The 26,346-nt window shown below is 46.6% G+C and overlaps 1 protein-coding gene across 2 annotated transcripts; it reads right to left on the reverse strand.

The window, feature by feature from the left end:
* Positions 1–26,067, reverse strand: FKBP4 (FKBP prolyl isomerase 4). Of its 2 annotated transcripts, none has more exons than XM_065403124.1 (10): positions 25,984–26,067; positions 19,593–19,737; positions 17,732–17,874; positions 6,776–6,896; positions 6,132–6,288; positions 4,659–4,749; positions 3,116–3,199; positions 2,026–2,211; positions 1,250–1,489; positions 1–224 (listed from the first exon to the last, which is right to left on the reverse strand). In XM_065403124.1, the coding sequence occupies exons 1-10, from the start codon at positions 26,065–26,067 to the stop codon at positions 192–194; spliced, it is 1,284 nt and encodes a 427-aa protein (XP_065259196.1). In that variant the 3' UTR covers positions 1–191. The 2 variants fall into 2 exon arrangements, with proteins under 2 accessions (XP_065259196.1, XP_065259188.1); XM_065403116.1 differs by having other exon boundaries at positions 1–697.
* Positions 26,068–26,346: the final 279 nt, after the last annotated feature.

Here is a 26,346-nt window from a genome sequence, read left to right on the forward strand (position 1 = left end):
TGGGAGTTTTTCTGCTTTATTGCTTAAGCTTTGACTTCACAGTCTTCACCTTCAGCAATGTGCAAAGAACAGGCATACAAGGAAGGTTACAACACTTACTCATGGGAGGGGGTCTCTGCTTTAACAGAGGCAACAGCAAGGAGAAAGGTGGAGGCGGAAAAATTCGGTGCAGTGATTTGTTCATAAGTCTCTCAGGTGAGGACTCTCTCGGGAAAGGCAGATTGCTTTAAAAGAAAAAATCAAGGAAATAGGTTTAGGAAGCAGGACTGGGATTAGAATGAGCTGGGACCACAAAAAAAGAGACACCCCAATGGCAGAGTGAAATGAAACTGAGCAGAAGGAATTCTGACAGACCTCCCGACAACAACAGAGAGCTAGAATGAATAAATAAAGTCCCTAGGATTACACCAGATCTGGGCCGCCACCAAGTTTCCTACACAGACATACACACGAAGCTGTAAATGACTGCGGTGTCGTGGCCCCAGCCTCTGCTCCCCTGAAGCCACCATCCAACCAGATAGAAAAATAAAGGTCTAATTCACTGGAAATTCTTCAGTTTACAAAACTAATGGAATTGGGTTTGTTTTTATGCTTCTGCATCAACTTGTGATTTATCTTCGACTCCGTTCTGTTTGTCTTCTTTCATGTCTGTGTCATCTTTGCAGCTGCCAGTGGTCTGGAGGGTTTCAGCTTCTGGCTACATGGGAGACATTGAAAAAACTGAGCGAAACGTTCACCCCTTCCCCACTCTTATCACTATAACAGAGATTAATTTGGTGCTCATCAGCAGGATATCTGGGCTCCCTAAGGGGTTCAGCTGAGACTCAGGATCTCAGTAAAGGAGACCATGCGCCCTGCTTTCCTCAAGTTTTATCAGTTAGCTAGGAAACCAGGAGCAGTTAGGGAGGCCTGGGCAAAGAGGTGCTTCTTGCAATTCTTCCTAAATGAGGCCAGGTTCATGCAGGGAGCAACAACATGCTCATGCTTCTGACTCCACTTTGGCTCTGAATCATGAGGATTTGTAAAAGAACATTTCCAATCTACACAACCCTCTGTGCTGCTTGGCTCTGACAACGCAGCCAAACCTGGTACCAGAGGGCTGCTTCCATTCTCCGCAGATGCAATGCTAGGGAGTCCTCCCTTTGTACCACTGGCAGCGCTGAAGATGGCAAGCAGAATGCCCCAATCCCTGTTGCCTCTTTTCCCACATGTACCCATTCAGTTCTCCCAGGGTTTTGCTACCACTTACCTTGGAGTCCTTGTCTGCAAGCCTCTGGAACATGTTGGCATACAACTTCTTCTCTCTCTCGTGCTGCTCCCGGATCTTTTGCTGACAGGCTAGTAGCTGCACTTTGGCTGCTTTGTTGCTAGGGTAAAGTTGTAGCACCTTCTGGAAATCTGCCCGGGCCAATTCAAAGTCATTGACAGCTAGATGGGCCTCGCCACGCCGGAAAAGGCCTTTCTCGTTGCTGCTGTCCAACTCAAGCGCCTGGATAGGAAGGGAGCAGCAGGCTGGAGTTTGGTTTCAGGAAATACAGCCAGACAATCAGCAGGAGACACTTATGGGATGAGCTTGCTTATTTTACAGGGTAAATGCTCCAGGAATTCTGGGCTTGGTAAGAGAAAGGGAGGCAGTGTGGTGTGGCAGCTAAGGCATCTGACAAGAAATCAGGAGATGTGGGGTCTAGTCCTGGCTGGGCCACTGACTTCCTGTGTGACCTTGGGCAAGTCGTCTAACTGCTCTGTGCCTCAGTTTCCCTATTTGTAAAGTGAAGCTTACCTTCCTTTCTAAAGTGCCTAGAGATTCTCAGACAAGAAGCTATTAAAAATCTCCCACAGAGAATGAAGATGGAAAAGAATAATCATTTCCACTGAGGAATTTGATATATTGGCCCTTCCCAGGGGTGGACACAGGGTAAGAGAGAGGCACAAACCCACCACAGTGATTTGTGTTGCCCAGTTAGTTACAGCACGATCCAGCTGCTCTGCCCACTTTGCTCACCAGGGTGTATAAAGCCTTGTTACCTTGCTGCAGTTTTCCAAGGCCAGGGAGTACTCCTTCAGCTTGAGATGGCACATGGCCAGGTTAAGGAGGGCAGCAAGCCTCAGGCTCTTGGCCTTTGCATCATCCTCTTCAGAGAAGCCTGTTTCGTGCTCCAGCCAGGACACAATCTTCTTATATTGTAATGTTGCCTGTTTGTACTTCCCTTCCTGTAGTCAATAAAGTTGGAGTTAGTCCATCTCCACCCTCCTCTTCACAACACTCCCTACTCCCTTTTTCAACCCAGGAACAGCTACCTTAAGGTGAACAGAGAATATTTTCTGTGGCTAAACTCCACACAAGTGCTGTATGTGAAGATAAAATCAATATAAGGGCCAGATACGAATACGCTTCTGGGTCGTTGTGCAAAAAGCCCAGGAACAGGCCAGAATCCCACTGGGGAGCACAGTCCCCCATGAGTCCCAGTTGTCTGAAACAGAGCAGGGAAAGGCACGATACCACTGTCCCCCCACTGCACCAGCTGTCACAACTGGTTAGATGCAGGGTGAGGAGCATACTGTACTCTCTAGGGGTAGTGTAGCTACCACTCTGGCATGTGTGCCATGGAAGCGCCCAAGAAGAAAGCAACCATAACAGCTAAAGCTCCTCCTGGGGACTCCAACTGTAACATGGCCTCTTCAGGCCCCCATCGGTGGGCAGAATCTTGCCCATGTGTAGCACTGTTTCATGGCAGCTTTGCCACATTGTTCCTGCACAGTGGAGAACTCCCTGTAGAGCTGCAAAAGCCCAAGGGTCACTAACCCCAGACATATAACGGAGGAAAATACCAAGTGGGTACAACTTGCGAGGCTCAACCTCTAGCTCTTTGTCCCCAGGGAAAGTGCACAATGGACACCAAGGAGAACTCCCTAACAGGACAAAAAAACTCCAAGGCCCATCCTCCAGCACCCGAGAAAAAACTAAGACAAGTACCCCTATCTTCAGCAGCACATTGCATGCAACATGCCATCAATGTGTGAGACAGCCCTGCAACAGGGTCTGCTCCAGTACCAATACTGGCCTATAGCAGGGACTGGGCAATGCTGACCACACGCAGGGAGGACTGTAACTTACCTTGAAGTACTGAGTGCCTCTCTCCTTCACAATGGAGCTTTGTTCCAGCTTCTCTTCTGTATTCATCTCCCAAGATTCCTTAGCCTGTCCAGACAGAAACAGTTCAGTCAGCCATCTAATTTTGGAAGAAACTGACGCTGGCAGACCAGATGCCAGCTCATGTTAAGGTCTCCATGTCTCAACTCAACACTGACAAATACAGAGCTGGAATCAGTTTGACTCAACTGTGTGTTAGTATTGTTAAAACAAGTATGAGAGTTGTAAGAATGTGTTTAGTGTTTACACTTTACTGAATGCTTGTGAGTTGTTGCAGGCGTTAATCTCACGTAAAACATGTGTATCCTGTACTGTACGATAATATTTGAACACTTGTATTGAGAGCCTCTGGGACTGTGTAAATCACCAGACAAGAGAAAAACATTAACTGGTGTAAAGTGCTGATCTGCAATGGAAGGCGTTGCATCCTACCCAACAGGAAAAGTCCATTGACACCAGACATACTATTGTGGGATGATAAAGAAGATAACAGATGTTTGTTATTTTGCCTCCTCACCCCCCTCTCCCTGTGAAGATGCTGAGCTTGCACCTCAGAGCACAAGGGGTAAGGGGAATCACACCAAACAGAAGGAAATCTATGCTGCTTGAACTGTGGAGGGCAAGGTTTACTAGGCGTAAGTGAGAGATCCCCAGTGGTTAACCTGGGTTAGCGCTAAAGGTCGTGTACAGCTTGCTTATTATAGAAACTTCTATTACTTTTCAAAACTTAAGATTTTAACTCATTTGTGTATCTGTTTAGCTGCTTTAACCTTGTAAATAACTCCTGTTTCCTCTTCCTACTTAATAAATCTTTAGATAGTTTATTATAGAATTGGTTACAGGTATTGTCTTTAGTGTGAGATCTAAGGCACAACTGATCTGGGGTAAAGTGCTGGTCCTTTGGGACTGGGAGTGACCTGAATATTGCTGTGATTCTTGGTGTAAGTGACGATCTACCACAAAAGTACGCTCACCAGGGTGGCAAAATAGATTGAAGTACCCAAGGGGACTGTCTGTGACTCCATGATTAAGCTGTTATAGTGCTTGAGGAGCTTACACTTGATAACTGGTTGGGGAAATCTAAGTATAAAACTCATAAGCAGTGTGGGGTTTGTGCCCTGCTTCCTAACAGTCTGCTCTGAGGTTGGTACTCAGGGTCTTGAGTCACTGCAGGCAGCATTACAGAAATCAATCGGTATGTGCTGCATCTTTTTATGGAGTAAGGAGAGGAAAGAAGGCATGGAAGAATGGGTGGAGGTATTGCCACTGAGCACGAGGGAACTGGATTACAGCAGGAGAGATGCTGCTCAAAGCAGATTGGGTCCACTGAGAATACAGGGGATTTCAGCCAAGGATTCCTATTCCCACTTCACCTTCCATAGATTTATTATTTTTCCCATCCTCAGCTGATCAAAGTTCACCTCTTCCTCCTGCTCTCTCAGGCAGAGGCTGTATCCACACACACCTCTCTCCCCGTCCCAACAGGACTTCATCCCTTTGTTCTTACCTTTTCAAAGCTTTTGAGTTTCACTTCATATTGCAGATCTGCATTTGGAGGGATCTGAAACTTCTCCTTCCCAGCACTCCCAAAACCGTAGCTGTAACAGAAATAAGTGGCTTCTAAAGAATCCAGCTAGACCTGTTCTCTGTTAGGGAAGCAGGAGCCAAGAGAACATGCCTATATAGATGCACCAAATTCACATTCTGCTCAGTGTTACCAAAGACACAAAGGCATGAGCAGTTTTTGCCTAAAAACAGCAGGGGTGGGGGGCCAGGGTGACTGTGTGGGATTGGAATGCAAAGTCTTGCATCTCTAGGTTACCAGTTTGTATTGATTTTGGGTCACCCAAAGTTATTACCATCTCATGGCTGTTAGATGGCCTCTATTAAATGAGTTTGCTGGTCTCAGTTCAGTTCCTAGTGGACGTGACCACACCATAAAACTACTGGTAACTGGCACTAGATGCCTCCCTTGTTGTGAGGCCAAGCATTTAATGAGCTTGGACACTGAACTACCTCCTCCCATCTGCAGGTAGTCCCTCAAGCTCAGGTGCCAGCATGTTGGGGTGGGGGAGCATGTCTAGCTGCTGCCTGTGCTCTATCCATTCTGAGAATAAACAGAGGACTCTGGTCCCAACTACTGTTTAACCTGCATCGTTCACTACCACTAGATTCAGTTTAAAATATTTCAAAACCTAAAACAAGCCAGGGTTTGCTGGAAACTATGAGGACAAACTTTTCTCTTGCTTGCAACCCTGCTATGGAGCCTGCATCTCCCCCTTTCCACAGAATCTGTCTTATTTCCTTGGAAAGGGGAACTACTACTTACATGCAGGACCATCAAAAAAGTTGCCGTATCTGGCTCTCCATACCCCAGGCCCAGCCATTCTCAGCTCACTCAAGAACATGTATCTTTGAAACAGCTCCCCTGGTGGATGCAGGGTTTGGACAGAAACTGGTCTTGTTTCAGAGAAAGCGGAGAGGTTCTTTCTTCTGTCCAAAGGCCTCACAAAATGTTCATAGCTGTTCTATCAGCAAAGGGATTTTAGAACAGCTTCTCTCCTAACCTCAGCATACATTTTTTACATCTCTCCCTAGCCTCTGAAGCTGGATTAGCTAGACTATCGCTCTGTTCTGGTACAGCAATCCCTATGTTCCTACATGATCTCTATAGTCAATTCTACTCTTCCACCCCAACAGTGGGGAATGCAGCTCATGCCCACCCACATTCGAGTTTGGCTGCTTCTTCAACCGGCGTCTCAGCTGGCTAGATACTTCCCAGATATCAGGTTTCTGGGGCCATCCAAATTTTGACCAGGGTATTTTGGGAGGTGAAGGGGCAGAACTACACTAATTAGAAAACACACCCACTCCTCCGAGCTGCAAACACACCCAGAATAATCAAAAGACAGAAGTATTGGGGCCACCTTGGGCCAGGGTCACAGTCTAGTGAAACCACTGGAGTTCAGCAGATGCTTACCTGGGTTTGAGATACACCACAGATTCCTCTGACTTCTCCATTCTCTGAATTGCTTGTTCCAGGCCAGGAGGAAGGTCATAATTTTCTCCTTCTCCAATCTCAAACCGCAGCTCCCGCTTGTCAAACACTCGATCTCCATATCGACCTTCTAGTTGGACTGAGAAACAAAAAAACCCCACAGGCAGGTTAGAGGGTATCTAGAGCAGCGAGAGAGAAGCTAGCAGAGGGAACCAGGAGAATGCCAGGCTTCCTTGTAAAAAGCAACCTCTTCCCCTTAAAAAGACTGTCTGGGCAGCAAATGTAACATCTGGGGCTAAACCCAATAAACCCTTTCACTTGCACATCTGGGTTGTCTTCTTTGTGCAACACTGAACAACTGTCAGAACCTTCCCCTTGCTCTCTATCTTCCTGAAAAATGTCTGGCTCTTCTTGTCAAGGAGGGGGGGCACCTGAGCAGCCCTACAAAGCCTCCTGAGTCCCCAAGTCAGGTTTCTGGTAGAAGGATAAAAGCTGTCCAGCAGCAGAATGAGAGGTGGTTTTGGAATGGCTCCTTTGCTACCTAGTGGCCTGCCATCCCTCCTGCTACCCACGCACAAGGCAACTTCCTTTAATATTCCTGCATTTGCCTCCTGAAACAGACTTACGCTCTACAAGGGCTCCCTCATTTGGCTTGGAGTAGCCTTCGCCCTTCGTACGGATTCTTCGGATTATTCCGCCGTCTTCATCCTCTGTGAGATCCTCTCCCTTAAACTCAAACAGCTCTATCTGCAGAGGAAAGGACAGCCTTACATTAATTCCTGTAGTGTCAACACAGCGGTCTTGTGTAGTTCAGTCCCCAGACATGAGAGGAAAAGCAGCAGCAGAGAGGCCTTTGAAAATCCTGCTGCCCATAAAGGACTGTACACCTCAGGCATCAGACAACTAAGGCTGGGGCTACTGCCATATGCAGAGTGCACCTACCTTTCTGCAGGATGGAGACAGAGCAGCTCAGGTGTTTGTGATTATATCTAGCCCTCTAGTGGCTGGAAGCCCCCAAAGAACATAAAAGCCTGAATACTATGGACCATTAACAAGCTTTGTGATCACACAGACCTGCCTTCCATGTACTGTTTAACTGACAACAATGATGCTGCGTGAAGTCAGAATGACACTTTGGGCGAGATCTAGCCCTCGTCCTTCCACAGGCTGATTAAAAGCAGTGTGTGTTTGTGTGGGAGGGGGTAGAGGTGAGCGTTTACATCAAATACCCCTTGGAACACAGGCAGCACAGCAGAGGTAACATTAAAGACTAGCATTTTAAAGCTTGATGGACGTGCTCATGGTCGCCGCTTTGGTGCTGAGGTAACACGCTGGAACTCAGTGCACTACGAGCGGGCATGGCCATGACCTGCTCTTGGATAGGAATCTGGAGGGAACAGAAACGTTAAGTGGGTCAGGGCTGGACACGAGCCAAAAAGAAGAGGTGGAAATGGAAAAGATGGGCAGAGAGAGCAGGGGGTGTGGGGGAACATGCAGAAACATCAAGCTATGTGAGCTGAAGCTAGTTGCTCACTTGCGGCCTGATCCTGCTCTCACTGACGTCAATGGACAAACTCCTATTGACTTCAACAGGCACAGGATTGGAGCCCCACTCAAGACAGATTCCAAGGGGCTGGTCCCACGGGATCAAAGGAAACCCAGGAGGAGCTCTTCAGGGGTCTAGACAGAGCTGAGGCTCAGCCCAGTTTTATCTCAGCAGAACTCAGTGATTCCCAACCTATATTCATTTGCCCTCCTTCTCTCCTTGTGATGGATTGGTGAATGAGGGTCCCCCATCCTCCATATTATCCTTCTCCTAGGCCCTAGCACACTTGCTGCTCTCATTTTATTTCCATCCATGTTCTTCTCTAGTCTTGCCCACCCTGAAGCGAAGGGGGCCAGGTTGGGAAATGCTACGTTTCAGGTGTACAGAGGAGGGTGAAGCCAAACTGACTCTGAGTGTGTAGGCTTGCTGGAAGGGAAATGCAAACTGCCCCTGTTACAATTGGAAATTGACCTGGCTGGAACATGAACCTGAGTTCTCAACGATACTGTGGCATGAGAGTCTAGTTCCAGATTTTTAAGAATTGATAATTCTTCCCCTGAGGTATCTGGCTTGGGTCACTGTTGGGAACAGGATGGACCAGCAATCTGATCACCTATGGCAAGTCTTATGTTATGACAATGGTAACAAGAGGTTGTTTTGACCAATAAACATGCTGTAGTGAGACTGATGGTAAAAACAAAGAGTATAAATGAGCAACACGGTTGTTATAATCAGCCTTGTTTAGACTAACGCACCCTATTTTAAGATGGCAAACAAATGTGCCCAAGGTCATTGCGGTGGAAGCTCACAGAATGGACCAGAATGTCTGGATCTGGAAAGGTGTTGACACTTGTAAACAGTAGAACACTGTTCTACTTGCACAATTTGATGACACTTCTCTCTTGGGACTTTCTTTTAAGGGATAATTTTGAGCGGTGATCAGCCTTTGATTCCAGTTAATTCTTTCTCAACTTGTTTGGGCTCCTGATCCCAGATTAACACTCTGTCCAGAGAGAAACGGGAGAAAGACCAGAGTAGGACAAGCCAATTTATTCCACAACACTTTGCTGATGACAAGCCTTTGTCCCAAGTTCCATAAAGAATTTGAAACCCTATGCTAGCATGTATCTATCTAGCTTTTTCACACTCTGTCCTAGCCCTCTCTGTTTTACTTTCAAATACATATTGAATCTGGCAGAAGGACGGAAAAATGAGAAATGAGTCCAGCCTGTGACCAGTGCCAAATGCTGGCGGGATGAGGAGACAGCTGCTCAATCTCCAACTGCACACTCCTGAGCCTACTGTGTACAAAGCCAGTCATGAGAAGGCGCTTTCATTTCTGTTTCTCACTAACCCTCTTCCAGAATGCACTGTGCTTCTCCCTCTTTTTTCAATGGCATGTAATGTCACTGCAGGAGAGCTGGGACTTTCTGATTGAGACACTTTAGGAGGGGATTTGCCCCTCCCTACAGAAAAGGGAATTGTTCCACAGTAACTGCTCATTTGGTTTGGATTTTCAGAACTAGCTTTAATTCCAAGCCATAACTGGCTTTAATCCTTTGGGTGTGTCTAACAACTGTTGGAAAGATTTCCTGGGTCAGAGTCTCCCCACAATTTAGACTATAGCACTGCTCAAGTGGCAATGCAAGGTTGGCTAGTAGCTTTATCCAGCCAACTGAGAAGCCCCTTGTTTGGGGACGGAAACTCTCAATGGGCATAAAGCTGGTTCCATACCAGGGGTTGTCAAACTGGGGGTCAGGACCCCTCAGGGGGTCTCAAGGTTATTACATGGGGGGTCATGAGCTGTCAGCCTCCACCCCAAACCCCGCTTGGCCTCCAGCATTAATAATGGTGTTAAATATATTAAAAAGTGTTAATATATAAGGGGGGGGGGTCATACTCAGAGGCTTGCTGTGTGAAAGGGGTCACCAGTACAAAAGTCTGAGAACCCCTGTTCTATACCATCCCTCACACTTGTCCCAGGTGTAAGGAGAGGGAGGGGTCCTGGCTGGAGCACTGCTGTTCTCTAGAAATTCTCAGCTCGCAGATGGTCCCTTGAGGACTGTGACCAGCTGGTGTAAATTAGAACAGCCTACCAGGGGCACACTGGACCTGCACAGGTCAAAGAAACAGGGAGTTATAACCAGTTGAGGGCCTGCTCCCCTCTCCTGCAGAATGTGGCTTCTTTTGGCTAGCAGATTATCACTTTGTAACCTCATTCCAACCCCACAATTAACTGGCTAATGTGCAGGTGGTAATAAAGGGAAATTTACATTCTGGGGCCTTGTTTTCATAAAAAGAAAAATTACACTGGCTTAGTTAAAGGGGTTTAGAAACTGATTTAGTAAATCAGTGCAACCCTGTGGCATGGACACACTTACTTTGGTTTAAGGGCCTTATCGATTCCTTCACTGACTTCAGCTAAATCGGGATCAGGTGCAGAGGGCAAGGAATAGGGAGCTCTATGTCTGGGGGATGGTTCCCTCTTTCATTGCTCATCTGGATATAGGGCAGGGAAGGGGTAGGCAGATGGGTGGAAGGACTCCTACTGGGAAAAGAAAGGCTGGAGGCCCCAACTCACTGCTTAGAACACTCAGTACTAGAGCCCTCATGTTAAGAGTCTGAGGCATAACAGCAGCAGGGGGAAACAGGAGGCAGAGGACAGGAAGGAGCAGGTTGAGGTTAGTGAAAAGCAAAACTTCAGTTCAGAAGAGAAGTAGTCATTTTTTGGAATTTTTCTCCTAAGGTTCTCAGGAAAGTCATTTGCATCATATTACTGGAACTTATTTCTTTATAGAAAAGCTCCTCCCAGTCTGCTCAGCACAAGCATTTGGAAGATCAAAACACATTTCTCACCAGGCATAAAAGCTGTAGTGTATTTGCAGTCTTTGCTGGGTTAGAATCAAGCTGAGCCACTTAAAATGATTATAATGATTTTCTCACCAGAGCTTTAATGTTACTTCTCTTTTTGCATGAATAAACTGCAAAAAAACACTTTAGTCGGAAAGGTCTTGTATCCCCACAGTGCAGGATGCAGGGTACCGTTGGCTCCTGGGCCTTAAGGTATACAAGACAGTGGGCTAATCTTATTTTTTTGAGCTAATAGATCAGAACAAGGCAGCATTTTTCAGTGGGACGGGGAGGAATGTAAACTCATCTCTTTGATGTAACTGGTATTCTTATCACAGTCCCTCTTGGGGATATAAACCAGGTTAAATTCTCTGAGGCAGACTGCCTCCCTCCCATGGGGAAACTCACATGATGGGGCAAAGAGGGAGGAAATCTGAGAGGATTCCATCATAAACTTCCTCCACAGACATTCCATTAGGGGAAACAGGCCACCGCTCCAAGCCAGGCACCATGCACATCCCTACAAATCCACAGGCAGATCTGTACGGAAGGCCTGTGGTCTCCACAGCAGTGCATTTCAGTGGAGCCACCCAGCCAAGGACTCTCCTGGATCTCCCTTCAAACGGGAAATCCCTGGCCTGGAGGAATGAACTCAACAAAAATGATAGAGTTTTGGACTAGGAAAGTCCTCAAGGTGGGGAGGGAGATCATGTGTGCATTGGGAGAGGTGTTTTAGGGGGGCTCCTAGCAGAGCCATAGGAGTATTTTGTTTTGCAGGTAATCTGACAGACTTCTCCAATCTTCACAGTAAAGTCCCAGGCTTTTGATCGCCTCATCTGAACAAATCAGAACCTCTGAACCAATGCGCCTATGAATGTGCAGGGATGAGCATGGTTTCTGGGTAAGAGACCTGTGGCCTGTTCCCCCCACTGGAACATCTAGGAAGGAAGGGAAGTATGCGATGGAATCTTCACACTACAAAACATGCTCCTGGACCTGCCTTAAAGGGGGAATCCCTGGCTTGGAGAAATGAACTCAGGCCAAAGCTCTCATCAGTTTCTGCTAGGAAACGGCACAAGGAGGGAAGGGATGATGTGCACTTCTCCAACCCTGCCCCCCACGCAACCACTTCCCCAGTGTTGACAGAGGCAGCTGACAGCATCCTCCCTTTCTACTTTGTATTCACTTTAGGGGGTGCTGTTTGTAGGAGGGGGAAAGAGGAGACCTCTCTTTGCTAGGAAGGGTAATCTGGGCTTGGAAACAGACATCACAGAGACTTCGGCCTAGATCCTCAAAGTTATTTAGGCACCTAATTCTAATTGATGTCAATAGGAGTTAGGCACCTAAATACCTTTGAGGATCTGAACCTTCTAGCTTCACCATGGATGATTCAAGGCTACCTAGATCATGCTGCAGGGTGAATCAAAGCATCATTTAAAGTAGTGAGGCGCAAAGGGCATTGGGTGCAGCGCAGCCTTCTGGAGAAAGAGGCTTTTCCTCTTTTAAGCAATAACAGGCAGCTGTTTCTATAAAACAAAGGATTGGGGTTTTTTTTGTTTGTTTATTCACAACTATATAACCATAGCACGTTACACAGATCCCCACTTAAGAAAGCATGGGCAATTAGGGAAAGGGAAAGGCTGAGATTCAGACATACCTGTGTTATTGGGGGCTTTGGTAGAATGGCAGTGGAACAGCTGAGCTCAGCTTGTGAAAATGTATGTAAATAAAATATAGACGATCTCATGGGGAGTTCTCTTTCAAAGCATCCAGATGAGTGAAACACAGGTTTTCATATTCGCGAGCCATGAAGGTAAGGAGGAAGTGTTTCAGAGCATGTTCATGCTATCAAAGATGCTCCATGCTTATTGCTACTCATTCATACTGTACTGACAGTAAACATGGCCATTATACTTTTTTGGAATAAACCTTTATTTTAAATTTTCCAACATCAAAAAGAGGTTAATAGAAGTATGCCCCACAGAGTTGGCTTCAAATAGAGGCAGCATCTTCTCACATACATTTAACTGTGCCACACATGATTGCTGGCAGCTAGTATGACTAAACTGGTGCCTGGTCACTAAGCTGAACTCTTGTGAAATGCAGAGACTCCGCCTTGGCCTAAAGAATGAGCTCTGGTTGATCTAGCAGAGAAACAGTTGCTTTCTACTTAGCCATTACTTTCTATACCTCTACCTCTGGTCCTCGGGAGCCAAAAAAAAAAAATCTTACTGTGTTATAGGTGAAACCGCGTTATATCGAACTTGTTTTGATTCACCGGAGTGCGCAGCCCTGCCCCCCTCCCCCGAGCACTGCTTTACCACGTTATATCCAAATTTGTGTTATATCGGGTAGCGTTATATCGAGGTGGAGGTGTACTTACATACAGAGCTATACCCACTACTAGCTGAGTCACTGGAGCTGCTTCTTCAACTAGCCAAGTAGAGTGTTTTGTTTTGGGGTTTTGATTCTAATGCCCTGATGTATATTTCTGGTCAGCTGGCAGCTGCTCATGTTCAAGAACAGTTACACTAAGGTTAAATTTAACTACTTTGTGCCTTTGACCCTGGGAAAATTCACACCCTTGCATTAGAGGACTGTCACAGTGGAGGTTTAGGCCCTCCAGCATTGAAGCTGTCCCCACCAAAATAGCCTGAGAAAAGAAAGGGACCATCTTTATAATTCTGCTTGTGCAGGTGCATGCACCTGCACATACACAAGGATTTATTATAGGGAACAATGCACCATATACGTGCATAGCCCAATAACCCAATACAAATGAACCATAACTAGCTGGAGGGAGAGATCCTGAGTAATGATGATTGCAAGGTCTTTATTTTAGGTCTAGATTGTGAACCCATTATTCCCATTAGCAAAAACAGTTAATTGCATACGTAGTCCCATTAATGTCAATGGACCTACTCACATGGGCAAATGCTCATCACTGGGAGTAAGGTTTTACAATCTAGCCCCCATTCCCAACAGTCTCTCCCCCTCATTCTTCTGTAGTAGAAATATCTTCATGCAGACAGGTGGTTTAGTGCGCAGAAGTTAATAGGACAATGAAGGAAAGACATGTGAAGGTGTCACACTAAATTTTATTTACATTCTCAACCGTGTTGACCAGCCTCCATTTTCCATTAAAAATGAACTGAAGGGATCATTAAATAAGACACTGATGACTATCCTTGTATAGTGTTTTACATTTTAGAAGTCACTGTACAAACTTTGGCCTGGTCTACACTTAAAACTTGACATTAACTATGTTGGTATAGTTAAAGCAGCAAACCCCTCTTGCATAGACCCAGTTATCTTGCTTATGCTGATGTAGCTTATGCTGGCTCAACAAAGCAAAATAGGCTTTACCAGCCTAAGACACTTTAATACCAGTATAGGTGCATATACACTAGGTTTGTTTGTTTTTTGCCAGCACAGCTATGTCAGCAACACACTCCCCCATCCCCCAATAGACAGGCTATGCCAGTAACACTAATGTAGATGATGCTTTGAACTAGTTAGTCTCGGACACCCTTGTTAAGTAGGCAAGTAAAACCTCCTTGCCTCTAGAAAAACTAGAATGAGTGACGAAGTCAGAACCAGAGACCTTTTGACCCACACTCCTGCCTCTTGATGAATCAGTTAAATAAATGAATGAATGAATGAATGTAATAATTGGGAAAAAAACCACAAAGGCATTTTGTTTGCTTTTACAAGGGAGGCAGCGTTGTCTACAGCAGGGGTGGGCAAACTTTTTGGCTGCATCTGGGTATGGAAATTGTATGGCAGGCCATGAATGCTCATGAAATTGGGGGTTGATGTGTGGGAGGGGATGAGGGCTTCGGCTGGGGGTGCAGGTTCTGGGGTGGGGGACAAGAGGTTGGGGGTGCAGGATGGTGCTCTGGGCTGGGACCGAGGGGTTTGAAGGGCGGGGGGGGGGGAGGGGGGAAATCAGGGCTGGGGCAGGGGGTTGGGGCGCAGGAGGGGGTCAGAGGTGCAGGCTCTGGGTGGCGCTTACCTCAAGCAGCTCCTGGAAGCAGTGGCATGTCCCCCCTCCGGTTCCTATGCAGAGGCGCAGCCAGGTTGCTCTGTGTGCTGCCCTGTCCACAGGCGCTGCCCCTGCAGCTCCCATTGGCCGTAGTTGCCGGCCAATGGGAGCTGCGGGGGTAGTGTCGGAGCCCCCGGCTGCCCCTACATGTAGGAGGCAGAGGGGGGACATGCCATTGCTTCCGGGAGCTGCATAGAGCCCCAGCATATGTGGAATGGGTCAAGACCCCGACCCCACTTCCCGGCTGGAGTGGGGGCAAGCCCTGGACCCCGCTCCCCAGCTGGAGCTTGAGGGCCGGATTAAAATGTCTGAAGGGCCGGATGCAGCCCTCGGGCCGTAGTTTGCCCACCCCTGGTCTACAGGGAGCAGGAGATTGTGTTCTAGTCCCACTCTGCCACAGAATTGCTAGGACAGTGGGCAAGTTGTTAGCTTTGGTGTGTCTTCTCCTCCCCCACCTCCCTTCTGTAAGATGGGATAACGTTAATGACTTTGTAAAAAGTCATCTCCCTCTGACGGAAGGAACCACAGAAATGTAAACTTTTTTTTTGGTTTGTTTTTAAAACCACACTTGTAAGGATCTCAGTTCAAATTCTAAGTTTCTCCTGTTCAACTGAGAACATCCCACAAACCAAGCAGGGAGCTACATGCCTTCCAACAGGGGTAAAGCTTTTCCAAAGTATGGAGAACACATGGATAGAAAGATGGTCACATGGAACAACTCCTTTCTCTCTCCCCATCCGCAGTACACACACACTTCCATTTACAAACCCAGAATTCCCTTATGGCAGCTGCAGCAACTGCTCACATGGGAAAAGTTAGGATAGGAAAGAACAAGATTTAGCGACTTAAGTTTTGTTCCTTTTGACATGAGTCAAGTTTTCCCCTCCTATCCATTCTGTTCCCCTACTCTGCACCCTCACTGCAGATATGTTGCCCATCTACTTCATTCCCTCCTCACCCAGCCACTCCTCTGGTCTTGGTGGCTGATAGGCACTAATTCCAGGGCAGCTCCAATATTTGAAGGCTGCTCCCACTTCCTCTTATGCAAGAGTGGCTCCTCGTGGAGGCAGGTAAGTTGCCTCCTTCTGTTTCCAACTGCTTTTACAGGCCTCCAGGCTGCTTGCAATGAAGACCCTGGACACCTGTAGCAGTAGGAGGAAGGGAAAAGTTCCAGCACTAAGGCCAAGATGCACAAATGGACTTGGGCACCTCTACAATCTACAAAACCACTGCTCGGCTGCCACCTAACCTTGTAGGTACCTAAACTCACTCAGCACCTAAGTGTCACTGAAAAAGTTCCCTAGATGTCAAGTTCCTGCCTCTGGGCATGCACGCTGCTGCCTCACTTGAGATGTCTGGATGCCCATCTCCCGTCTAAACCCTTGTGTGATCCTTGAACCAGGGGAAGATAAGTGTTGCCCACACCTATCTCACTTTTGAGTCCTGACGCAGTAAGCGTGCTCAGAGCATGCTCACTGGATCAGTACCCACTCTAACTAAGAAGGTGGTGGTGGTCCCTCCCTTATAGCTTTGTGCCCTGGGATTAGAGCACTCACCTGGGATGTAGGAGATCTCAGTTCAATTCTACCATCTACCTAATGGAAAGAAGGGATTTGAACAGGGGTCTCCCACCTCTCAGTTGAGTGCCTTAACCACTGCACTATGGGATAGTCTGATGTAGGTCTCTCCTGTTGATCCTGTTCCATTTTAAACGAGTAATTAAATAGTCACTGGGGTAGATGGACTGGACCCAGGGTCTCCCATATCCTAACCACTAGTCCCTTTGTGGATCCAGGCCTATGTGACTAGCCAGCTCTCTGCAGATCACCAGTGTACTCTGGACTACAGTGCAACTGCTCCCTTACATTACTTTAAGGATTAGCAAGATATTCCATTCTTGCAGAAGAACTACAATTTGTAGTTTTAAGGCTACTGATGAACTCTGAACATCTTAACTAGAGCTGGTCACAATTTTGGAACAAAGTTGGTTTAGACTTAAAAATCCTAAACTGTCTCTCAAGTTGTGTGAAATTTTGTGGTAAAAACAACTGTGTAGCTCAAACACTTGTCTCGTCCATCAACAGAAGTTGGTCCAATAAAAGATATTACCTCACCTACCTTATCTCTAAGATTTGAAGACACATTTATCCTATCATTGTTACTGTTAGTGGCTTTTTTGGGGTAAATGAAAAATTCATAGTTGTTTCAATAAAGTGAAAAGTAGGTCTGGTTTGAACCCTGCAAAATGGAAGTGGGTTCTTAACTTTCATTTTTCCAACTACTTCAAATCTTAACCAGTTTTATTCCTTCATTGTTAAGATCCTTAGATAGGAGACATATACAATTTTTTAAAATGCTTTACTAAAATTAATTATGCCTCTGAAGTAAGAAAGTACCAGGGTAACTTGCAGCACTTCAGTGTAGACATTACCTATGCTGATGGGAGGGTTTCTCCTGTTGACATAGGTAATCCATCTGCCTGAGAGGCAGTAGCTAGGTTGATGGAAAAATTCTTCTGTCCACCTAGCACTGTCTACACCGGGGATTAGGCCGGTATGGATCCACACCACTGAGAGATGTAGATGTGCCAGTGTAAGTTCCCAGTGTACACCAGCCCTTATTCACATTTTACAGAACCCCTTAACTTAAGTTCCCTTAAGTAACACAGCAAGTCAATGGCAGCTGGGAATAGACCCCTAGAATTCTCATGCTCTGCCCTTCCAGACCATCCTTCCTCCCTCTTTATATAAAGGAGTATTTCACTTTTAATGTATTATTTTGGACTGCTGATAAGGTACTGCCTTGGATCCTACCCTAGAGTGAGTTACACCTCTATGTCATTCTCCCTTACGTCTGCTACCAGATCTAGAGTGTGGATCAGATTAATATAGTAACAGGTCACACAGTTCTCTCCTCCAGCCCTTTAATCTTTCTGCAGGTTCACAAGATGGTCTTGGATTCTGAGGGCAAGGACCATCCCGTTCTATTCCCACTGACAGACTACCCAGTCTTCCAAGCTAATGAAGGGAATTTACAGATAAGCAAGTGTCACCTGGTTGAGTTAAGATGCACTCCCTACATTTTACTGCAAATGCACCATCTTTCTTACACAGAGTGTAGTCAAGGACAGTCCCTACTTACCTCAAAAATCAGTGTGGCATTGGGTGGTATCTTAGGGGGGCTCCCAGCAGAACCATAGGCATATTCTGGTTTGCAGGTAATCCGACAGATTTCCCCAATCTTCATAGTTGCCACAGCAATGTCCCAAGCTTTGATCACCTCACCTGCACAAATCAGAGCTCAGTCATATAATTGCTAGGCATATATTAAAGAAGTCAACAGCCGTGAGATACTGGTCATTACTATTACACAAACACCCAAAAGTTGATTGGGCACTTCATAGAAACTACAGACTTGATTCTGCTCTCACTTCAGCTTGTATACATCAGGATTAATTCCACTCAAGTCAAAATGTGGAAGTAATCAAAATCTGGCCTACAGTGCTGAACCCTAAATTGTTGCTCCCGTAACCCCCCCTCCCCCCAATCTTTTGTCTACACAGAGTGCAAGCCATCTGAAGCAGGGACTATGTCTGAAGTTCCTGGCACACTGCCAAGTGCTGTGAAATAATAATAATAATAAACTTTTGGAAGAGGAAGGTCTTAGGGTGTGAGATTTTTCATATTTTGAAAACAGACAATCCACAACAATGGTCTTTTCTCTTTGTACTTTATCAATTGGCAGAGGCCAGCACAAATGTTATCCAGATGCCCTTCAACATGAAACAAACATCTAGGTGAAGAAGCTCTGCTACTGCTGAGGACGGCTGGGGCACTAACTCCTTTAGACATCCCTAGAACTTGCCTTCTTCCCACACACCCCCAAGCCCCCACCCTCCAAAAGATAAAGTTACACACAATTATAAAGGAGGAAAAAGGGTTTCTTCTGAAGCCAGAGACCAAATAGAGGCCTAAACCTCCGATGACATGGCCACACCAAGCCCTCTTATTCACTGCCCCTTATCCGATTGGTACACTATTCCTTGTGCTAATTATTTTAGGGCAGTCAATTTTACCCTGTCCCCTAATTTTAACTGTGCTGAAATTTTCGTATTGACAAAATGTAAGTGCCAGGTACAAGATGTCTGGGAGAAGCTGGAAGTTTTGAAATGGTGGAAGGAGTGACTAGGCTTCTGGCACCAAGGAGACAGTTGAGGCATGCTTTTCTTCTTTCCTGCTCCCTTTTGACCAAGGATGACGTAGAAGTTTAGGGGCAGAGGGGCTGGTTTCCTCATTCTCCACCTCCACAGTTTGACAACTGCCCCACTGCAATCTGCTTCAATATCCAACCATCAAAAATAGACATGGCTTGCTTGATGTTTCTTCCAGGATGAGAGGAGTGAAATGGCCAGTGTGGATATTTTAAGTTATCATTACAGTTCAGGGTGAATCCCCCACTGAGATGAATGTGACAGTTCACTTATCTAGGCTATTGTTTCAGACCATCTGCATTCTTAGGGCTTCTCTACATGACGAAATTAATCCATATTACAATAGGATGTTATTTAAAGGGGAATAGTTTTTCATGATTAACTTCCTATGTGGATGATCTTGTTCTGGAATAAGAATGCCTTATTCCAAATTAGCTTAATCTGCTTTGGAAGTGCATTAAGAAAATCTGAAAGAAGGCATTCTTATTCCATACTAAGAACATTCATACAGAGAGTTAATTGGGCAGAATAAATCAGGAATGACTTCCCATGTAGACAAACCCCTTAGGCAGGCATTGCTGCATGGACAACCTCCTGAATGTGAATGGAGTGTATTCTTCAAAAATCGTCTAATAATTTAAAAAATTAACATTTAGTTCCTGGAGCACAATTATGTAGGAGTTTTAAAATGTGCAATTATGGAACAATTAAATAGAGCCACAATCATTATACATGGGGCCTCAGTCTGAATGGTGCCAAACAGACTGTTAAACACAAAACATGGGATATTACCTTTCCCCAAATCAAATGAGAACTTGTCTTTCCTGTCCAGGCTAGAGTCAAACTTTGTGCCATCCAGAAGCCATCCTGTATAATGGACAGTCACTTTATCACCTATCATGGGAGACTCTGCCCCAGTTCCTTCCGTCTTGATAACCTGAGAAAGAAATGCTGAATAAGTGATACTGAGCTGGATACAAAAAATACAGTTTGGATAACAAAGTCACATAACTCTGCCGTGTGTATAACACTAGGCAGACCTAAACTATCCTAAGAGGTAACACTTTGTTCTTTAGATTAGAAATTAGGGAAAACAGCTCTCTCAGCTTCCTTGTATCTATACAGATTTCCTGGACAATGCCAACTGGGGAGATTACTACTATTACTGTGTTTTATTCACCCTAAAATACTACCTGGCTACAATAAGCTATTCTTGCATTTGAACTATTTTGGGTTGGTAGGTGTACTTTTTGCTCTGAAAGAGCAAGAACATTTTTGAAGCTTTGAATCGAAGAGTGAGGCATCCATATATGCATTAGCCATCTAGATTTAGGAGCCTAACTACAGGCACTAGGTTTGAAAATTGCAGCCTTTAAAGATGCACTAACTGTCTGAAAGGAAGCAAGTGAAAATATCAGGTTTCCAATGGAGGTTTGTTTTTTGTTTTGTTTTTTTAAAAATGGTAACTAAATCCAACTACAGGATTTACCCAGCACAAAATGGGAAAGTTTACGAGAGACAGTTTTAGCACAACACTGGGGATTATTTTGGCAGGGAGAGAAAGGTGGTCATCACAATTTCATGAATGAGTGAAATTAACTTCCTCTCAGCTCTACTGAGAGGAAATCACTGACATACTCATGGAAATATTTTTATCCCAACATTGACCAAACTACTGTTAAATACGTTAGCAAAGAGTTGCTTACATAATTGCTTCACAGCATAGTGCCTATTTGGAAAAGGGACACTATCAGCTAACTTTTCATTCCCCAGACTTTAAAGGGACGTCACCCCAAAGTTAGGAAGTGCCAAAATTAAGGTAATCCACAAAACCTTAATTCAGTTTCCTTGTGCATATGCTTTATGGCTGTCTTAACCACAGAGGTAGAACTTTGTACTAAAACGTACGTGCAGTGAATGAAAAAGAAGCCCTGCCTCTTTCTGTGTGAGGACATGTTCTAACATTAGATGGGGAGTTAGGACTCCTGGGTTCTATTCCCAAATCCAAGTGTTATCTAGTTGGGGACTGTTGCGGAGTGTGGGGGACTCAGGGCCCTGTACCCCGTGTTTCCTGTGATTCACCGTGACTCTCAGCCAGCCAGTAAAGCGGAAGGTTTATTGGATAACAGGAACACAGTCTACAGCAGAGCTCGTAGATACAACCAGGACCCCTCAATCAAGTCCTCTTGGGGAGCGCAGGGAGCTTAGACCCCAGCTTGGGGTTCCCTGCGTTGCACCTCCCCGCCCAAAACTGAAGACGTCCCAAATCCCTCCAGCAGTTTTCTCCCCACTCCCCTCTGCTCCTCCTCTCCTTTGTTCCGACTCCAGGGCAGAAGGTGTCACTTCTACCAACCCCCCTTCCTGGCTCAGGTTACAGCTCAGGTAGCTCAATGTAACTCCCAGGCTACATTCCCAGGTCAAATCTGCCCTGCTCCGTCACAGGGACAGAGTTAAAGCTCTTCGGTTTCATGGTACTCATTCATCCATGGACTCACAGCACTTTGTAAAGGTGGTGGGGGATAGCCCATTTTACAGACAACATATCCAAATACACAGATTTGGCATATCCTTTCCAAGCAGCACTGCCACTTGGGCTCAATTCCCAGCTCGACAAGCAGTAACCTCCTGCAACCTTGTTGATCCTCAGTTACCCCATCTGTAACATGGGAAACATTACTTGCCTTCCTCCTAAGGTACACCTCTACCTCGATAGAACGCTGTCCTCAGGAGCCAAAAAAAAAAATCTTATCGCGTTATAGGTGAAACCGCGTTATATCGAATTTGCTTTGATCCACCCGAGTGCGCAGCCCCGCCCCCCCGGAGCGCTGATTTACCATGTTATATCCGAATTCCTGTTATATCAGGTCACATTATATCGAGGTAGCGGTGTACGAGGCTTTACCCAGTAATAGGAACCCTCCTGTGTGCCCCTCCTACCAGCTTCATTCTTGCAAAGGACTGAACTGTAGCACCTAAGGTAGAGCGCAAGCACAGAGTTTCAGTCCAGAATGATAGAGTTTGACAGACTTATCAGCAATTGAAACAGAGTGTTATAATAATAGAAAGCCACCAGTGCCAGCTGTAACAGAAAAAAAAATTCCCCTATTTGTATAGATTTATATAGGGAGAAAAGCCCAAAAGCTAAATACAACCCGTCAGCCACTACATGATGGCCAATAGCTGCCATCCCTCCCACCCAATCTGAGGGTTGCTTAAAAAAAAAAAAAAAAATTGCTGATGAACTGAGACAAACAACTTCATGACATCTGTCAAGGAAGACAGACGTTCAAGCAACTGCTATGGTTGTAGGCCGCTATTTTTGGATTTAGGCAAGTATATTTACATGGAAATATAGCATAGACTTTGGGTCTTGGAAAATTACCAAAGTAGCCCTTGGTGTCACCAATTGTATGCCACCTGCTGCTTCAGATTTTAGAATTTTTTTTTTTTTATTAAAAATAATAAAATCCAGACCTGAATTGTCAGGAGTGGCTATTGATGTGGAGGTGCCAATCTGAGACCTCCCTGAAGTGGGGTCACTCTCAGAAAGTGCTGGGCACCCACTCTGAAGAGTCAAATTCCTTTAAGATGTCTCAGCTTAGGCACTCAAAAAAAAAAAAAAAAAAAAAACCCAACCAACCAACCAAACAAAAAGAGAGCCGTGCCTGACCTTGCACCACTTATGTGTGGTTTACTTTTTGTGCTTCATTCAGTTTGGATGATAGCAAGTATCACCTGCAATACTGACAGTATTTTCAATTTCCTATCCTGAATGAAATGTTTACATTTCCCTTCCAAGAGAATCTCAATTTTTCCATTCATAGTATGACTATGCTCCCTATGCTCTCATTTTTAGGTTAATTTTATTTACTGAAAAGCACAAGTGCTGGGCCCAAACTCATAGGCCAGATGCTGCTTCCAGTAACCAAGGTACAGCCATTGGGTCTGATTGTAATCCAACACTGCTGAGAAACGGGAGCAACCACACTGAAATCTAGGGAGCTGTACCAGTGAAAAATTGCAGTATGAGAGATCTGTCAGGCTCACTGATTTCAGTGGGGTTATGCCACACAAACAGCCAGTCTGCAGAATCTGGACAGGTCTCTAAGACTGAGAAAATCCTATTGTTTCATCCCTCCCAATTCTGCTGCTCCTAAGTCAATACACAAAAGCCCCTTGACTAATTATAAGAGCCTCTTAATGCTATAATTCTGTAGTAGCTCAAGAACAGAGGCAGACCACACTGCTCTTCGTGCTAGTTCATCTTGCCAGCTAGCCCATGATCCCTACCAAAGTGTATTTGCATTTGGGCGAGTAGGGACTGACTCCCCTCACACCCTGGAGACACAGTCAGGAGTGACTTTACAGGAGTGCCTGGGCCTGGTGCTCCAACTCCATTACACTGGTTTCATGCCAGCGTAACTCCATGGACTTCTACTGATGTAAGAGGTGTGTGTGCGTGTCTAAATAAAATCCCCCTGAGAAACTGTTGGATGGACTTCACGTCTCCCTCACACCTTGTCGTGGCATGGATGCCATGACTCTTCTGTTCACTGTCTTTGCATCTCTCCTTTTCCTCTCAGTTCTTTCCCCACCACCACTCCCTTCTGGTCTTGTTTCACTCACTGGAAAGCTTCATGCTGCTTGGGGTGGGGACAGAAGGTACTGTTCTTGAGCCATGGCCTTGTGTTATGGGAGCTCAGACACAAAGGTTGGATCAGCAGGCTACTTCCTGAGTCCATAGCCTGTACCTGAGAGCTGCTCCTGTGGTCAGCTCTATCTTGCACCACCCTTCACAGGAACAGAGAGGGAAAGTATGTGGCTTGCTGCTTTGCCCACAGCAGCGTGGTAAGTGGTGATGCAGCATCCCTCAGGTGCACTCCTCTGCTCAGCACCCCACGCCCTCCTGGCAGGAGAACACTTTGACAATCTTGTTAAAGTCAAAGTCCTAATTTCCTACCCTTCCTTCTTTCCCTAACCCCACCCCCAGTGTAGGATTTTATGGTTTGTGAAATAACAGTCACCCAAATCCATCACATCTCAAAATCTTAACAGGCATCATGCACTGGGGGGGTCAAAAGACACAGCAATCTGAGTTGTGCGGCTAACTCTATGAAGTGGCTGCATTTTAGCCATCCCCATACACGCTATGTAAACTTCAAATAAGCCATGGAAGTGTCTGCAGTTTCCCTGACATGTGAATGAATCCCCCTCCCCCATTACAAAACCTGTGTACAGGCCTGATTCTGCCTTTGTTTCCATGACTAGAACACTTCTTGGAGGACAGACTTGATCCCCTAGAGTCCAGGATTTTGTTTTAAGAAAAGAAATCCATGTCAACTCTGGTCTGGGAAAGCAGGCTAAAAGTCTACTGGTTTTCACTAAAGAGAGTGAAAATACACTTTTACTGAAAATACACGTATGTTAACACAGCTGGTTACAGGATAGACCCAAGGAAATCCACCCAGCCCAAAAGGAGGGTGGACAAAGTCTTTCATTCCATATAGTCTTTATTGGTGCAGTGTCTGGGTGCCCTGACTGACCAGCATGCTCACATTTCAACAAGACTAACCATGATCATCAGAACAGACTTTTGAAAAAGGGACTCTGCAGGGGGACTGGGATCACAGAATATCAGGGTTGGAAGGGACCTCAGAAGGTCATCTGCTCAAAGCAGGACCAATCCCCAGACAGATTTTTGCCCCAATCCCTAAATGGCCCCCTCAAGGATTGAACTCACAACCCTAGGTTTAGCAGGCCAATGCTCAAACCACTGAGCTACCCCTGCACCATAATAGCAGAAGCAGATAAAAAGTACTTTCTTGTGGGCAGGATGGGGGGGGGGGGGGGGAGGAGAACAGACTGCACTAATTTGCAGGAAAACACTAAACCTCTCACCAGTTTATCACATAACAAATTGCAGCTGAATTCCATTTATATTACACTGTTTTTTGGGTTTTTTTTTTTTTTTTTGTTAAGTAGCATGGGGGAATCTCTCCTTCTCTTGTGGGACTTGAGGGATGGGAGTGGAATAAAAATGCAAGAGACAATGAGGAGCAGGAGAGAGTGGGATTAAAAAAAATAGCCCTGTGCAGGGCTCTACTCTGCAGTCTGGGTGGAGAAAGTGGAGACACAATACCTAACAAACAAACAAATAATAAATAAATAAGAAAGCTAGCTACACAGGGTTTGCAAATTCAGAGAGTAAGAGAAGTCAGACTTCTGCCATTCTGGGTAGAGTGATCAGAGGCATCACTGCAGTCAGTTTGGCAATAAGCCATGCCTCTTAATGCAAGGGCACAGGGACTTGGCCCAGCCGAGAGCTGCATCTGCAGCTTGCCAACACTCTACAGGCCGCATCTTATCTGCGCAAGATTTGATATATAGCAGCCTCCCCTCTTTTTTTTTTTTTTTTTTTTTTTAAAAAGCGGGGAGGTGGGGCCCAAGGTGACTACAGGTCCAAGCATGCAGTGTTCCATCTTTGTCTGGGGGGCGGCCATGCACATCAAGATGGAGCATCCCTTTCTGGGACCTTTAGGGTCAGATTCTCAACTGCTGTAACTCAGCAGAGCGCCCTGCATTTCTGTGGAACCACATCAATTACACCAGCTAAAGATGGAGCCTGCAGTCTCCACGGGATGCATTTGGCTCTCTTGGGCCCCAATCACTTGTAACGTGTCACTCCAGCTGCCTCCCACCCTCCAGGCAAGGCTGCTGCTGGAACCATTTGATGCACTCACTGTATTGGGAGCGTGGGGGAAGGAGAGGAGCTCAGCGGCGCCAAGTGCCTGGCCCCTTGCAAGACGGAGCCCGCTGCTGCACCTTGCTGCGCCCCGAAGCCCGCGGGCTGCAGACACGCACGTGGCCGTGCGCTCGGGGGAGACCGAGCGAGAAGAGAGGCTCAGATTTAACCGCGGAAGCTGTAAACGCCTCCGGCGCGGCGGGCCGGTAGCCTGGTTACCGCCCGGCCTTTGGAGAAGCGGTGCTGGGGCAGCGTTCACACGGCAGCCGGGCCCCGGCTCGGGGCAAGGAGCGGCGGGCCCCGAGGTCTGCACTGGGGAGGGGGCAAGGCGCAGGCTGCTGCCAGGTGCGTCCCGTCCGGGCGGGCCCCAGCGCTGCCTCCCCGCCGCTGCCCGGCCCGGGGGGCGCTCGCGTGCGTCCCCGTGCACCGCCCCCGCCTTACCTTGAGCACCCCCCCGTCGCTCTTGGGGGTGATGTCCGCGCCCTCCACGGGAGCCCCCTCCGCCTTCATCTCCTCCGCAGTCATGGCGCGGCTCGCTCCGCAGCAGGGGCCGGCGCGCGGCGCGGCTGCACGGGGCGCTGGGTGGGCACGGCGCGCGGCAGAGAGCAGCGCAGGAGCTCGGAGCAGAGGCGCGGCAGCGACAGGAGGCGGGACTGAGAAGTTTCTAGAGGGACAGCAGGGTCTTCTAGTTAAAGGCAGGGGAGGGCCGGGGGCCGGGTCTAAAGTTCGCACCGCGCAAGCACACGAAAAGCCACTGTTAAAAATCCTAGGGGCGGGGAGGCGGGTGGCGCGGTCCCTGAGCCG

The sequence above is a fragment of the Emys orbicularis genome, chromosome 1, assembly GCF_028017835.1.
Source record: "Emys orbicularis isolate rEmyOrb1 chromosome 1, rEmyOrb1.hap1, whole genome shotgun sequence".
Lineage (NCBI taxonomy): Eukaryota > Metazoa > Chordata > Testudines > Emydidae > Emys > Emys orbicularis.

What these genes read in the sequence shown, in the direction of transcription:
- FKBP4 (XM_065403116.1), bottom strand. Translation starts at nt 26,067, where the DNA reads ATGACTGCGGAGGAGATGAAGGCGGAGGGGGCTCCCGTGGAGGGCGCG. An exon ending in GCGACGGGGGGGTGCTCAAG is followed by an intron (nt 19,738 to 25,983) that starts GTAAGGCGGGGG and finishes TTTCTTTCTCAG; the next exon opens with GTTATCAAGACGGAAGGAAC. An exon ending in AACTCAAAAGCTTTGAAAAG is followed by an intron (nt 3,200 to 4,658) that starts GTAAGAACAAAG and finishes CTGTCTGGACAG; the next exon opens with GCTAAGGAATCTTGGGAGAT.